We start from the raw sequence: 15,568 nt of genomic DNA, 5'->3' as shown, positions 1-15,568 counted from the left end.
TTGCTTCACTTTCTAATGGCAAAGACTTTATATCATATGGAAATGTTGATAATGTGAAAATCATTTCCCGAATGTCACTAAAGATCCTTAAAAACAGGTTTAGAAGAGAACATAGGATATTGTTGAAAGGGATATAGGAAATCTAAAATACAAAAGTTGGACTCAAAATTCCGATGATAGGCATCGAATATATAACCTAAGCTGCAATTCCTTGTTGTGTATCTCGAGATCCCTCACAGCTGAACCACCTTAACTTCTAGGCCAGCAAATATTGGACCGGGTGACTTTATCACCACATGTAACATCAGTGCATCCAAAGGAATGATCCGCTCTGTTGTGGGGCCTTCTGGGAAGAATGAAGCTTTCAATTTGCCGTAAACAAAGAATCTTCGATAGCTGTACGGTGGTAAATCCCTGCAGCTCGATCGATTGCATTTTTTTCTCTCCTTATGGCTCATGAGCTGCAGTGCTAAGCTCATGATATGAGTTGCCACAATATCGTGAATGAAAATGTTTATAAGAAGAAGAGCTCATATTCATCATGCTCTCCTGTTTCTTCGCGGAGGTTGAATGTGCAGCCACGATATGGGAAGGAAAGAAATATTCATAGCACATGTTTTTTTTTTTAGTGTGAACCTTGGTATCCGAAAGCCCAATTGAACACCGACTAATTCAGTCGAGCTGTCATAGCACATGCTTTTCTTCTTCTTTTTTGTCATGTTCATATCGCCTAATAAGCCGGAAATTAAGTAATGTTCCTCAATGATTTTAGCCTATTTCATGTGACTGTATCTTTAGTTAACGGGGTACGAAGGTCCTTTACCAGAAAGTGGTTCAAAATTGGTCATCAGGCCCCAATTTGTTTGGGCCTGCAAACCTGCTGATGTTACCTCCATGCACGACCTGATTTGTTTGGGCAGCATTTGTCACAGGAATGAAGCTCGAATTAGGGAGCCCGTGCAGGTGATTCGGCTTTGAGCTTCCTCCCGATTTAGAGCAGGAAGCCACATTTTCTGGTCCCGATTCCTTGCTTCAAAGGACTGCACGTTCAGCTTCTTCAAGAGCGACAAGAGAATGGATTTTGTTCATCGGCGGGAAAGGGTCATCCAATGGACTGAGTATGAGGGCTAGAGGAACGGCTACTGTTGGAAGAATAACTCCAGTGGGGGGGAACGTTTCCAGAGGACGTATCGTCACCGTCTTTGGCTATAGTGAACGGCTTGGGTTGAATTGAATTAGCGAGATAATAAGTCAAGAGTCGGTTGGTCACAGAACCACCAGTCTGATACCATAAACAAATCGAACAAATTTTATTATGTAATTGTATAATAAGTTTTTAAAATCAAGAACATGTTTGTAAAACAAATTATTAATTGTTGTGTTCGGCTCTAAAGTTGAGTTGAGTTGAGTTGAGTTTTAGTTTCAATTAGTTTGTAATGATTGTATTATTGAATTATGAGAAAAAGTGAGAAAAAGTAATGAATAGTTGAGAGAAAGTAATGATTGTGTTATTGAATTGTGAGAAAAGTAATGAATAGTTGAGATAATTTAATATTAAAAATTGAATTGAATTGTTAAAAAATTTGAAGAAAAAATGAAAAGTAATAATTATGATGTTGAATCGAAAATAAGTCAAATTAAGTGGAGTAGAGTTAAAAACGAATTGAAAAACCAAACAAGCTAATGTATTTATTGATTTGTATGCATTAACTCATTTAATCATAATTGTATATACATTTACAATTGTTTATTTAAACATTTATCTTTATAACCTTATATAACCCTATTATTATGGGGATACAACTTTACATTAATACTAGGTTTTTTTTGGCCTATGCAATGCACAAGACTTTTATTACAAATATAATTGTATTTACTTGATTCAAATTTAAATTTTTAGGTAAATTTCAAAAATTTCATAAAGAATTTTTTTTATATAGTATATTTAATATCTAATAGTAATATTCAAGTATCTCCAGACATTATGATTAATTCAAATATTACAAGTATATTAAAGAAGGGGGCAAATTACATTAAAAAAAAACTTAAATTTTGTAAAACATCTCAATTTTGTCCTAAATTTTGTTTTGTAACAAAAAACCACATGTTTTTAGAATCGTCTCAGATTTGACCTCCTGTTACCATTCTATTAAGTTTGCCGTCTATTTGCCTACGTGAACTTCACGGGATTCACAAAATTTACACATAATCTGATCTTCTTTTTTTTACAAAAATAACCTAAATTTTCAGAAAAGTCTCAGTTTTGTTCCAAATTTTGATTTGTAATTTTAAAAAATACATATTTTAAAAATTTCTCAAAAATGGTCCATGAGAGGAAATGTTAGCCGGGGCCGACTTTAGGAGGAAAAACATATGGTTTTTTCCATTACAAACCAAATTTATGATGAAATTGAGACTTTTTTGAAAATTTAAATTTTTTTATTTAACCTATCTTATTTGTTTATTGATTTATGTCTCAAGTTAACAGTCCACGTATGCAAAATTGATGGAATTGATAACGGATGTCATTTTTTAGACAATTTAGAAAAACTTATAATTTGTTTTGTTACAAAACAAAATTTAGAATAAAACTGAGACGTTTTACAAAACTTATATTTTTTTGTGTAATTTGCCCTTAAAGAAGGAGCAACGATCTAACTTTTTCAAAATTATCATTTCTCCAATTCAGTCAAAAATTAGTATGCATACGTTTTAAATATATTTCACGTCTAACTACATTCATGCATATATAATAGAGTTTAACTATTTTTGTTTATAAACTGCTAATCTAATGCATTTATTAATTTGATAATTTTTAGTTTTAATTGTATTAAATCATTGTAATTGTAGATTAACATATCTATTATTTTAAATAATGTATATAAAATGATGTTTATATGAATTAATTGGATATTTAATTACCATTAAACCCCCATTTACATGTACAAACTTACCAATTCAAACCTATCTATTTGATTGTAGTCAAGTTTATATGTGTGTGTGTGTATATACATATTATCATAATTTTTGTGACTATATTGAAAAATAATATGTTTCATGTCCAAATATATTTATACATATAAATTAAAATTATTAAGTAATTTTATTTACAAAACTATTTATATTTATTTACTAATTTAATTATATTTAGTACTAATCGTATATAAATTTATAATTATGCCATTATTTATTACATTGTATTCAACTATATATATATAGATTGTACTTAATGAAGAACTTATTTATTTTTTTAAATAATAAATAAAAGGATGTTTATATAAGTTGTACAAATTTATCAATTTCGACCCTATTCATATATGATTTATATGTTAAATATACTTTTCGATAGATACTCTGAAAATTTAACCATACATTTTTTTTAAGTTAATATCTTGTTACATCATTATTTTAAATACTTTAATATACACACCATAACTTCGCAGAATAACTATAACTATATCTTATACTATTAATTAAGCGAATTCGATTTTGTAACTATCTCCTTATTTTTAGTACGAGGTTGAAATGTCAAAAGTGTCATTTATTATTAGTGTAGATATGATATGATTTAAAATAAAAGATATGAATTTAAGAAAAACATAGTCCACTTAATATTATTTTCTCATCTCTATTTTTTCCCATGTGTCACTCTCTCCTTATTTGCTCTTTTCTTTCTCAAGCTTTAAATTCCACGTTATGTCATATTATTTTAAACGACAAAAAATTTCAATTTAAAGAGAGTAATTAAAATTTTCGATAGTATCTAAAAATTTCGAATAACAATGCCAATTAGACTAATTTCAAATACTTTATTGCCAATTTTGCTATTAATTCCCTCATTTGGGTTGCATATTTATTAAATCATTAACATTATGTAGTTCTAATGCATATATTAAATGCATGTATAAAAACTTGATTTTGAATTTCTTTTTGAAAATTTTGTCATATTATCTCCTTACTTTAATTTATGAAATGTTTACTTTTTTTTGTGATCCTAATTTCATAGACTTAGTCATGTGATATTGTTTTTCTTAGAAATGTTGTATGTAGGTAAGTAATTGTTTTATTTATTTGATAGTTGATATATACGATGATATATTAAAAATATCTTGCACATATATATAGATGTTGTTTTACCCATTTTTTGAAATAGTTCTAGTCAAATTATTTTATTTCACACGTTAAACTTTATATTTTGATATGCTCCTAAATTTATGTAATTAGTGTTTTGTGATAATTTCTATATAAACATAAATAATTATCTTCAAATATAAATTTATTATAAGGTCTATTTTTGTACTTGTTTGTTAGATAATTTATTATTTTCAATAAAATATTGCATTTGATAATAGAAGCTATTACAAGGTAGTCATTTTATTGATTTAGGATCCTTATTTTTTACATGTTAAATTCTGTGTTTTAGTATTTTTGTACATATAATTAGTAATTTTTGATAATTTATATATGTTGAATTAATTATTTTCACGTATAAATTATTCTAATATCTATGCTCATACTTATTTTTTAGATCATTTAGTTTTCATTCAACACAATACACAGGTTCTTTATACATATTAATTGATTTATTTTCTTATAGCTAAATGTAAGATTAAATTATGAGGTTAATTTATTTATTTCCTTTTTTATATTTTTCTTATTTTCCATATCTTTTAATTTTCTTTTAATTGTAGTTAGGAAGAGATTTAGGCACATATTGTTGCATTTATTATGCACACAAGTTATTTTCTTTTAATTGTAGTTAGTAAGAGATTTAGATGCATTTTATTGCATTTATTATGTACACAAGCTGATTCATTATGTACCCAAGTTAATTTTACTTATATGTATACCAGGCTACTGAACCCCATGCATTGCACGGATTTTGTAAAGAAACTTTATTATGAAATATTATATATTAAAAAACTATTAATATTGATTTATAGTTTATATTAATATATAGAAAAAGTTGGTATTATACTATATAAACTCTAATACGACAAATTCATATCCATGCAAGATAAAATTAATTTAAAAGCTCATAAGCATGATTTCCCCAGAGAAGATGACTTTGATCCTAAGGATGATGAAGATGTTCGTGTTAATGATGATGATTTTCACTTCGATGATGTGGGATTTGCTTTTCTTTCTTTTTTTTTGGTTAATGGCGATGATTTTCACTATGACTACGATGTCAATGCTAATGACAATTATTTTCATTTTGCTTTTTGGTAACTTGTGAATGATGCATTGCATTTTTCTAATTAATTATTGTTGGTGATTGGTCTTTTCAGAACTTAACATCATATGAACATGAAATTTTTTATAAGTCGTATGATGGTAAATCAGAGTTATGATGGATATGAAAGCATACATTTTATTTGTATATATATATTTTTAATTACAGTTAGGATCTTAGGATCCCAATTCAATCCTACGATCTTCGATCCCACGACTTTTTTTCTATCCTAGGTAAGATCGTGATTCTGAAAACCTCGATCCCACGTCAAATTAGAGTCAACAACGAGCATACTTATCGACGGGCAAATCTTAATCTCGAAGTCCTCCTTTGCAATATCGAAAGATAAGACCCTTATGCTCATGCCCGTAACCCGATAGAGTTAATTCTCTCCATTTCCTATCATTGCTCTTCAACACCAAGCATTTTCGACCGCTAAAAGTGTCAAATCCAATTACTCCATAGCTATTGTTCCAGTGGATGATCTCATATTCACTAGCTCCTATAGCTTATTAGAGTGGTGGAATGTAGTCTCTTGAAGTTGTGTCAAGATTGCACATTAAAAGTTGCTTGCTCAAACAATGTTTACTAATGAGGATCAACCCATCACATGAGTCGTGTGTCTTAAAACCTTTGATAGTTTGTCGATGAATAGTTGGTGGAATACGGTATACACGGACCTGAATTTTGCCATTATGAGAGTCAAATTTCATACAGTAGATGGTAGGTTACTTTTCCTCTTCCAAGTGTTTTGTGAAGATAACCCCATTGACTCTTGATTGATGCATATCACGATGCCTCTCAATGAAATATTTCTCGCACACAAGATATTGGAAACACTTGCACACAAGCTCAAACCATTTGAGAGCTTTCGCGAGCACCCTCCGTAAAATTTCAAGCAAAACCTCGCTGCTTAGATGTCCCTCAATTCTAGCTACCTTGGCTTTCTCAATATGTCAATTTTTTTTAAACAATATGTAATATGACCTTGCTAACCATAAGATGGCGTGGAAAATGCTGATGCATTTCATGCATCGAAAAAAATGACAATGCATTTCAAGTTAAAAGACTTAGAGGATTGTATTTCCCACAAAAGGATGTTCTGCATACTGAGAAAGGTGCTTGGACTTCTTGGTGTAGGACCAGCATGTGTGAAGGGGAAGAGTATAATGAGCAAAAGAGCTCCATGGCAACGGAAGAAGTTTAAACATATAGTAAGATGCTTGAGTCCCCAGATGCAAAGATAACAAGAATCATAATCTCCAACAGTCACAATTTCAAAGGAACGAGTTTGTACTGAAAAAGTATTCACATAAGGCAAATGAGTTCAACCTCTATAATATGACATTTGATTTTCATGATAGCGATGACATTTTGAGTTCAAGTATGTCGCATTCCATCGACTGTACACTTCACATCTATCTCAGCTTCTTGACTCGCGTGAATGAACATTGGTGTATTGTATGGATTGTTGAGAATATAGGCAAAAACACAAGGGTTTTATTGTTTGATATTGCACAGTAGGAATTTGACATTAAAACTTGCACGCCCACAAATATGACGGTTGATGACCTAAATTTCGCAAGGGATCATATAGCAAACCACTAATGAAAGATGTATATGTTTTCATATCTGTAAATTAATTCTGAATTTGTTGTAATTCAAGCATCTCAAATTGATTGATTGACTGGTGTCTTGATCCATGATTCATGTGATGGATTCATCTTGATTAGTAAACATAGTTTTAGGAAAAAACTTCTATTGTGCAATCTTATCACTGGCTCTAAATATTACCACCTACCATTCCAAGGAGTTATAAGGTCAAGGGAATTCAAGATCATTCATTCCAACAATGGTTATAGAGTGATCAGATTTGATACTTGGGGTGGTCCGGATTTAACATGCTGGTTGTTGAAACCTTGCAATGACAGAATATGGAGAAAATTGGCTTTACCATGTGTGGCAAAGGATGCAATTGCATCAAGGAGCAGAGGTTTACTGTATTGACTGCTAGCGAAGCAGGAGACGAGCAGCATAAATGTATTATACTTTGATGTTGAGATTGAAGAATTCAACATCAAGATTTTCAAGCCCGCGACTATGCCACCGATTGTTGACCATAATTTCCCATGGGATGAATACTTCACCTCACATGGAGCTTTCCACAGGACCCGTCCTCACTTAGAGAACGAGACCGAGGTGTAGGAGTTGATCAATTTTGAAGAGACTCCACGTTGGGTTATGAAGGTATTGATGATTCACGGCTCACTACGAGGCTTCACGCCTGCATAAGTCTTCGAGAGGGGTACCAAGCTCGCATGGATACATGGAGGAGATCATCGGGTACAAGTCTTCGATCTCAACACTGGCAATTCCATACTTGATAAGTTCTTTGATAGAAATGGAGGAAAGTGTTTTCATAGCATTATATTCCTCATATTAGTAGTTTGATTTGCTTAAAGTAGCAGTAGAATCCATGCATAATATGATAACACGACCTTGCTGACCACAAGATGGCGTGGAGACTACATCAAAATGTTGATGCATGATGCATTTCATTCATCGAAAAAATAGACGATGCATTTTCGAGTTTAAGAGCTTAGAGGATTGTATTTCCCACAAACGGATGTCCTGCATACTGAGGAAGGTGTTTGGGCTTCTTTGTGTAGGACCATCATGTGTGAAGAGGAAGAGTATAATGAGGAAAAGAGCTACATGGCAACTGAAGAAGTTTAAACATATGGTAAAGATGCTTGAATCCCAGATGCAAAGATAACGAGAACCATAATCTCTAACAGTAACAATTCCAAAGGAACGAGTTTGTGCTAAAGAAGTATTCACGGAAGGCAAATGAGTTCAACCTCTATAATATGACATTTGATTTTCATGATAGCGATGACATTTTGAGTTCAAGTATGTCGCATTCCATAGATTGTATACTTCACATCTATCTCAGCTCCTTGACTCGCGTGAATGAACAATGGCGTATTGTATTGATTGTTGAGGATACAGGCAAAAACACAAAGGGTCTTTTCGTTTGAAAATGCATATGAGGAATTTGACATTAAAACTTGCACGCTCACAAATATGACGGTTGATGACATAAATTTCGCATGAGATCATTATAGCAAGCAACTAATGAAAGATGGATACTTTTATATATATGTAAATTAATCTTGACTTTGTTGTAATTCAAGCATCTCAAATTGATTGATTGACCGGTGTCTGGATCCTTGATTCACGTGATGGATTCGTCTTGATTAGTAAACATAGTTTTAGCAAAAATCTTCTATTGTGCAATCTTATCACTGGCACTAAATATTACCACCCACCGCTCCAAGGAGTTATAGGGTCAAGGGAATTCAAAATCATTCATTCCAACAATGGTTATAGAGTGATTAGATTTGATACTTAGGGTAGTTCGGATTTAATATGCTGGTTATTGAAGCCTTGCAAAATTGGCTCTACTATGCGTGGTAAAGGATGCAATTGCATCAAGGAGAAGAGGTTTACTGTACTGGTTGCTAGCGGAGCATGAGACGGGCAGCACAAAGGTATTATACTTTGATGTTGAAAATGAAGAATTCAACATCAAGATTTGCGAGCCCGCGCTATGCCACCGATTGTTGACCATAATTTCCCGTGTGATGAATACTTCACCTTACATGGAACTTTTCATAGGACCCGTCCTCACTTAGAGAACGAGACCGAGGTGTAGGAGTTGATCAATTTTGAAGAGACTCCACGTTGGGTTATGAAGGTATTGATGATTCACGGCTCACTACGGGGCTTCACACCCACATAAGTCTTCGAGAGGGGTACCAAGCTTGCATGGATTCATGGAGGAGATCACCGGGTACAAGTCTTCGATCTCAACACGGGAAATTCCATACTTGATAAGTTCTTTGACAGAAATGGAGGCAAAAGTGTTTCCAGAGCGTTATGTTCCTCATGTTAGTAGTTTGATTTGCTTGGAGTAGCAGAAGGTTCCACGCATAATATGATAACATGACCTTGCGGACCACAAGATGGTGTGAAGACTACATCAAAATGCTGATGCACTTCATTCATCGAAAAAATAGACGATGCATTTTCGGGTTAGGGAGCTTAGAGGATTGTGTTTCCCACCAAAGGATGTCATGCATACTGAGAAAGGTATTTGAGCTTCTTGGTGTAGGACCAGCATGTGTGAAGGGGAATAATATAATGAGGAAAAGAGCTACATGGCAACGGAAGAAGTTTAAACATATGGTAAGATGCTTGAATCCCAGATGCAAAGATAACAAGAACCATAATTTCCAACAGTCACAATTCCAAAAGAACGAGTTTGTGCTGAAGAAGTATTCACGGAAGGCAAATGGGTTCAACCTCTATAATATGACATTTGATTTTCATGATAGCAATGACATTTTGAGTTCAAGTATGTCACATTCCATCGACTATACACTTCACTTCTATCTCAGCTCCCTGACTTGCGTGAATAAACATTGGCGTATTGTATTGGTTATTAAGAATACAGGCAAAAACACAAGGGTCTTATCATTTGATATTGCATAGTAGGAATTCGACATTAAAACTTGCACACCCACAAATATGACGGTTGATGACCTAAATTTCGCATGGGATCATCATTTCACTTCTTATAGAGCCTTATATAGGACACATTCTCGCTCAAACAATGGGACTGAGGTTTCAATGTTGAAAGATCTCGAAGAAAACCCCCAATGGTTTGTATGAGTTGTAATAAAAAAAATCACCCACCATTGCAGCTCTTTAAACAAGCGTCGGTGTTCAACGGGGGTCGCCAGCTTGTACTCACTGCAGCAGCAATTCACAAAGGGTAGGTATACAATATCAATTTGAGCATATGCATACTTCATGGGGTCTTTGAAGGCGATGAAGGTCGCGTGTGATGAGCGACTGTGAAGTTTGCACTGAGATTCTATGAAGGGTACTTGCGGAGTACGTTATACAACGTGTGGGTGCATATATTAGTAATTGGATGCGCAAGAAGCACGTCACTGAGTCTTATCATGATCTCCCTCGATCACGAGTCAACATGCTCATATTTAAGAAATTTTTGGATGGGGAAAACAAGTTGAGCCTCTACAGCGTAAGGTTCAACTCTTATGACATCAGTGCGATTCGAGTTACTGTATGTCATATTCCGCCCATCATATACGAAGCCGCAATCTCAAGATCCATGACTCGTTTGATAGGTTGGTTCTCATTAGTGAAACTAGTTTCAGCATGGAGCTCCTACTATGCAATCCGCTCACGGGTTCACAAGACGTCCTCGCGCCACTCAAGAAGACGATAGGGCTATCAGAGTTTAAAATCCTCTATGATATTGCTAGTATTGGCTATGTGGTGATTGGATTTGATACGTTTAATAGTCAATATCGAAGATGTCACATGCTGAAGCGAGATAATAGATCATGGAAAGAGCTGAAAGTGTGACGGGCTCCAATTGCTATTAGAAAATTTGGTATACTGATTTGGTTGTTGGTTCAAGATAGGAGCAGGAGTACAAGGCTTTTATGGTTTGATCAAGGACCATGGGACTGTCATTTCCCATCTCGTGGAACTTTCTACTGAACACGTTCTATCTTGGCAAACAAAATCAAATTAGGATCTGGAGAGACACTCGGGGTTGTTAAAGCGGCATATTATTACAAATCACCCTCCACTCGTGGCTTCAAACTTGTTTTGACATTAAGACCAAGCTAGTGTTCATTTCCAGTGCAGATCGTAGTGTGTTGGTATATGATATAAAGTCGAACAGGTTCGCATAGTCGTCCAACCCAATCAAGATTATACACAGGTAGAGACATTGGAATTTGAGCATTGTTTTTTTTTTTCTTTGGTTGAAGAGTTGAATAGCATAGGTCCATTTAGCTGTGGCTATTATAGGAAGCAACTAAAGAAAGATGGATACGTTTTCATATATGTAAATTGATCTTGACTTTTTTGTAATTCAAGCATTTCAAATTGATTGATTGATCGGCGAGGATAAGGGAGTATTTTGATCTCTGTCTAATTGCGACTCGATGGCGACTTTGAGGGGGACTTGCAGCTTGTATCACATGGGGAATATTGTCACAGCAGAGTGGACAATAGTATCAATTGAGATCGAGAATTTGCATGTATAAGAGAACGGAATTGGCATACAGGTAAGTGCATCCCTCTCACTACAACAAAAAGGCAACGACTCTCAGACCCGAGTCTCCTTAAACACACCAATACTCTCTCCTCTCCCTCAATTCAGTCTCTGACTCCTCTCCGACCTTAGTCTCCTCGATGATGCTATTTAAGTTTGTGTGATGATATATTTACATATTCAAGTTTTCTTTGAAGTTTGTTGTGTTCGGATTACTCGAGAACCGATCCGAAAAAACCCGATTCTTCTTTCAAATTTCGGATTCGGTTCTCGGGGATGGGTTCGGATCCCCGAAAATATTCCCCGTGCACAGCTCTAGTTGGTGGAGATATCTCAATTCATAACCTTGCTCATAGTTTGTTATAATGAATCTAAAAATAGTTTAGTAATTTAGCACGTTGCGGTATAGTAATTGTAAAGTGGGATTTTGAAAAGGTAGAATACTCTCTCCATTGTCACGATACATTTGGCTTTGATCTTTTCACGGGGTCGAAGATTTTTTAGCTACGTTGCAAAACCCGTGCATTTCTACTTCTACCAGCCCTGATGAACTTCCTTTACTGTTTTTTCGGGTGGACAGGGGGCCGAAGCCCAACGAGTTCAATGAACATTAATCGAAAGCAGGGATGGATTCAGGGTTTGGATTTAAGGGGTGAGATTCTTAAGGTGACGAACTATAAGATAGTTTTTTTCAAATTATAGAGCAAATATAAAAAATTTCATGAAAATTAGGAAGATTATATATAAATTTCTTTTCAGCCCCCTCAATCCATCCAATGATCGGGAGACATGCACATGTGATGTGACATATATAGAAGCTAAGAGAGAGAACCAAACCGAAGGCATCAAATCGAATCTTCGAGTTTGATTTGAGCTATTCGGACCGTGCGGTATATACTCCAACAAATGATGATGATACAAATTAAACCGAATCCCGACCCCTATTGCTGCAAGTCGACTCCAAGATGAAAAGCCATTAATGTAATGTCGGGCCTCAAGCTGACGGTCTCCGCCTCCAGCGTCATTCCCTATAAATAGCTCCGCTCCAGCTCCAGCTCCGGCTCCACCTCCGCCCGCAAGACTCCCTTCCCTATCCTTGCGAGACCTAAGATCAGTAATTCCCCGCCCCTCCGCAGCCGCTAGAGGGCCACCGCTGCCGGCGCCGCGGCCACGGGGGTGGTGGTATCACCCCATTGTTACGCTGCCAATAGCAGCGGCAAAACTCTCGGCTGGACCGTTCTGATTTTGAGGCAACCAAAGTGTAGCAGCAAATGCTTGTCCTATATTAGCTCCGACAACTGGGGGAAGTCTGTAGCGGCGAAGAGCATGACGTCCTCGGAGAACGCGAAGAGCGTGCCCCTCTTGGATCACTATGACGGCGACGGCCGAAAGGCTGCTCGCGGGGCCTCTTCGCCGCTGTCGATTGCGGGATGCCGACCAGAATTCGATCAAAGTGCTCACATTGCCCACGATCTTGACGCTCGGTCGTGTTGCTGCTGTGCCGCTCTTCATCAGCAGTACGTGTCTCTTCCACATAAAAGTTTGCACATTTCTTCATTTTTTCATCTGGTGTTTCATGCGTATATCGCCACTGAGGCATAGCATTTAGCTGGTCTGTCTGCTTTGGATAGATGGAGCTTGGATTTCCATTTCGGATATGAGATTGGAGGGGAATTTTTTAGAAAAATCAACAGAATTTGAGTGGAAATGTATGATTATTATGCAAGAACCTAAGGAGAAATCTTGGGGCCCTGTGGTAATGCTTGAATGATTCAAGTTCTGTATTTCCCTTACTTCCGTTGCTGATGCATGGCATTGGGTAGATACTAGTTCTACTGTCAATGGCGATTTCGACTTTCATTTTCCTCAGCTGGGTAGTGAAAGTAGATGGCATCGAATTGGTTTTCTTTTCAAATCCTATTTGTTACCTTTTGCCGCCCCTTTCTTTAACTGGTGAGGCATTGTGCTTTTAACACCATACCTTCATTTTATGGCTAGATAGGATGTTGGCCTGTTTTAGTTGTGTATATACTTGTCCTTGTCGTATTCGAATTGCAATCTCCGAGGCGTGTGGATGGGGTTACTTAAGTCCACAGTGTTCTTATAGTTGAATTGTTTATGAGGCATATGTGGAGGCTCAATCTTGATGATGGCTTGACATGGTTTCTTCTTTCACCAGCTTTTTATATGGATAGTTGGTGGATTACTACTGCTATGACTAGCATTTTTATTGCTGCAGCAATTACTGATTGGCTCGATGGCTATCTTGCTCGGAAGGTACAGCTCCTTTCCTCCATATATTAGATTTGTTGAGACGAAGTTTATGTTACTCTCTTCAAAATTCAGAATCTTTGGTATTGGTGGATCATTTCAGATGCGATTAGGCTCTGCTTTTGGTGCTTTCTTAGATCCAGTGGCTGACAAGGTAAGCTCAGTTTTACCCTGGAAGAAATCAAGAGTTATCTCACGGAGCCGGTTGACTGATTTAGGCGAACAGCCTATGCTAGACGACCCGACTGACTTCTGCACTAACCATCTTATTGGCGATTTTTTGTATATTCAAGTGCAGTGTCATAACAATGGCTATCATTTCGGGCTGTTGCTGTAAATAACTTGGGAAATTGGAAGACAGCCACCCAGACGACTGCACTAACCATCTTATTGGCGACTAGTATATCTTCCTCTTTGTAGTAGTCAGGTAAGAAGGTTTGTGTGGTTTGAAAATCTAATGCTTACTCATTTGCTTGTGCAGTACTGGAGGACCTGGGCTGACTGGTACTGGAAAGGCTTCGCTTTATATCTCGGTCGGGCTTGCTGTCTGGTCCTTGGCTGTGTATATAAGGAAGATATGGAAAGTTTATTTTGCTAAAATAGTGTTATGCGCCCAGTGCTTAGCTTTTAGCTTTCCTGGACTTGGCAGCAAAATACAGTGCAGTCTCCAGTTACTCGAAGGGAGAATTATTAGTATAGTTACTGGTTCTTGAATATCTTTCTTCTGGAGGTAGGTCCCTTAGGATGGTGTGTCACGCCAAGATCCTTGGCGCAGGTTGGGGAAGTAAGTGAACAATGCTAGGCAACTATGGGAAGAAGATACAAGATCGAAATCTAGCTGTCAGGAATTTCAATCATTGCTGTAGTTTTCTCTTTGTTTCAGAAGAAGAGAAAGTTCTCTGTAATTCAGAAGAAATGAGCATCCTTTGAAGGAATACATTCTTGATGCTGACAATTCGTTCAAGAGGTTTGAAGGGTGTTCCTTATCGTAGCACTGCAATACATTCTTCATTCTGGCAATTCATTAAATGGGTTGTTTACGAGCGATAAATTTCTGGCTGTTATGGCTCCTTGGGATAAACATTGACGATAGAAATCAAGCTGCCAAGCTTCTGCAGGAATAGGTTATGCATAAGCACCCTTCTATATATAGCATATGCAAGAGTGCTTTACTCTTAAGAGGAATCGTAAGGCAGACTACTCATGTTCCATCATCAACAACATCATCATCACCAGGAAGAATCAAGAATAGGCAGTCTCTCGTTGTTCTTCAATCCTTTAGTCCGAAAAAAGTCTTTATCGGCTTCCGAAATATGCTGTTTATATCCTTCACTGCCTCCTTCAAGTCAATGGTCGGATCTACTAACCCATGGTGGCAAACATTTTCCACCATTGGGTCATCCAAGATCGCCGACCCGACAAATTTGCAGACAGCTGTGTCCTCTCTGAAGTTTCCTTGAGATGATTCACATTTCTCAACTCGTCAGAACTCTCAAGATCACTTGGCCGAGAGAAAACAAATGCAGAGAAGATAGAATTTTCCGTGTCATCTCCTTTATCCCGCCCTCCCAATTTTCTCTGTCATCAATGTAGATTTCGAGTGGTTTCTATCGGGGCTGGATAGGTTCATTTTTCTCATCTGAATCGTCGTCAATGAACATTGTGAGTCCTCTGTTAGAACTCAGATATTCTTTTTGTTGGTTACTATTTGCTCCCAAGTCCTTTCAATAGAACAGCAATCTCGATGGGCTCAATGAACATGCTGTTGTTGGCATTAATGGCTTCCTTTCAAGAATGCCCATACCTGGCTTTTCCTGTCCTTGTTTCTTCCCATTCGATGAAGAAACTGTTCATGGGACTTCTTTAAGTCCTCAATTGGTTACGCAAGGCTAAACAATTGA

General features: G+C 36.4%; 1 protein-coding gene across 13 annotated transcripts; it reads left to right on the top strand.

Annotated features, from left to right (window-relative positions):
- Nucleotides 1-12,249: 12,249 nt before the first annotated feature.
- LOC116189377 (CDP-diacylglycerol--glycerol-3-phosphate 3-phosphatidyltransferase 1, chloroplastic-like) lies at nt 12,250-15,421 on the top strand. Of its 13 annotated transcripts, none has more exons than XR_004152388.1 (5): nt 12,250-12,913; nt 13,576-13,673; nt 13,771-13,821; nt 13,961-14,067; nt 14,149-15,421. XR_004152388.1 is itself a non-coding variant. In XM_031519030.1 (4 exons), the coding sequence occupies exons 1-4, from the start codon at nt 12,769-12,771 to the stop codon at nt 14,006-14,008; spliced, it is 342 nt and encodes a 113-aa protein (XP_031374890.1). In that variant the 5' UTR covers nt 12,251-12,768; the 3' UTR covers nt 14,009-15,421. The 13 variants fall into 13 exon arrangements, 9 of the variants coding, with proteins under 9 accessions (XP_031374890.1, XP_031374891.1, XP_031374892.1 ...); XR_004152389.1 differs by having other exon boundaries at nt 12,251-12,913; nt 13,966-14,067; XM_031519030.1 differs by having other exon boundaries at nt 12,251-12,913; nt 13,961-15,421.
- The last annotated feature ends 147 nt before the right edge of the window (nt 15,422-15,568 follow it).

The sequence above is a fragment of the Punica granatum genome, chromosome 8, assembly GCF_007655135.1.
Source record: "Punica granatum isolate Tunisia-2019 chromosome 8, ASM765513v2, whole genome shotgun sequence".
NCBI lineage: Eukaryota > Viridiplantae > Streptophyta > Magnoliopsida > Myrtales > Lythraceae > Punica > Punica granatum.
The sequence above is the reverse complement of the archived record's forward strand: the minus strand, read 5'-3'. Positions and strand labels throughout refer to the sequence as shown.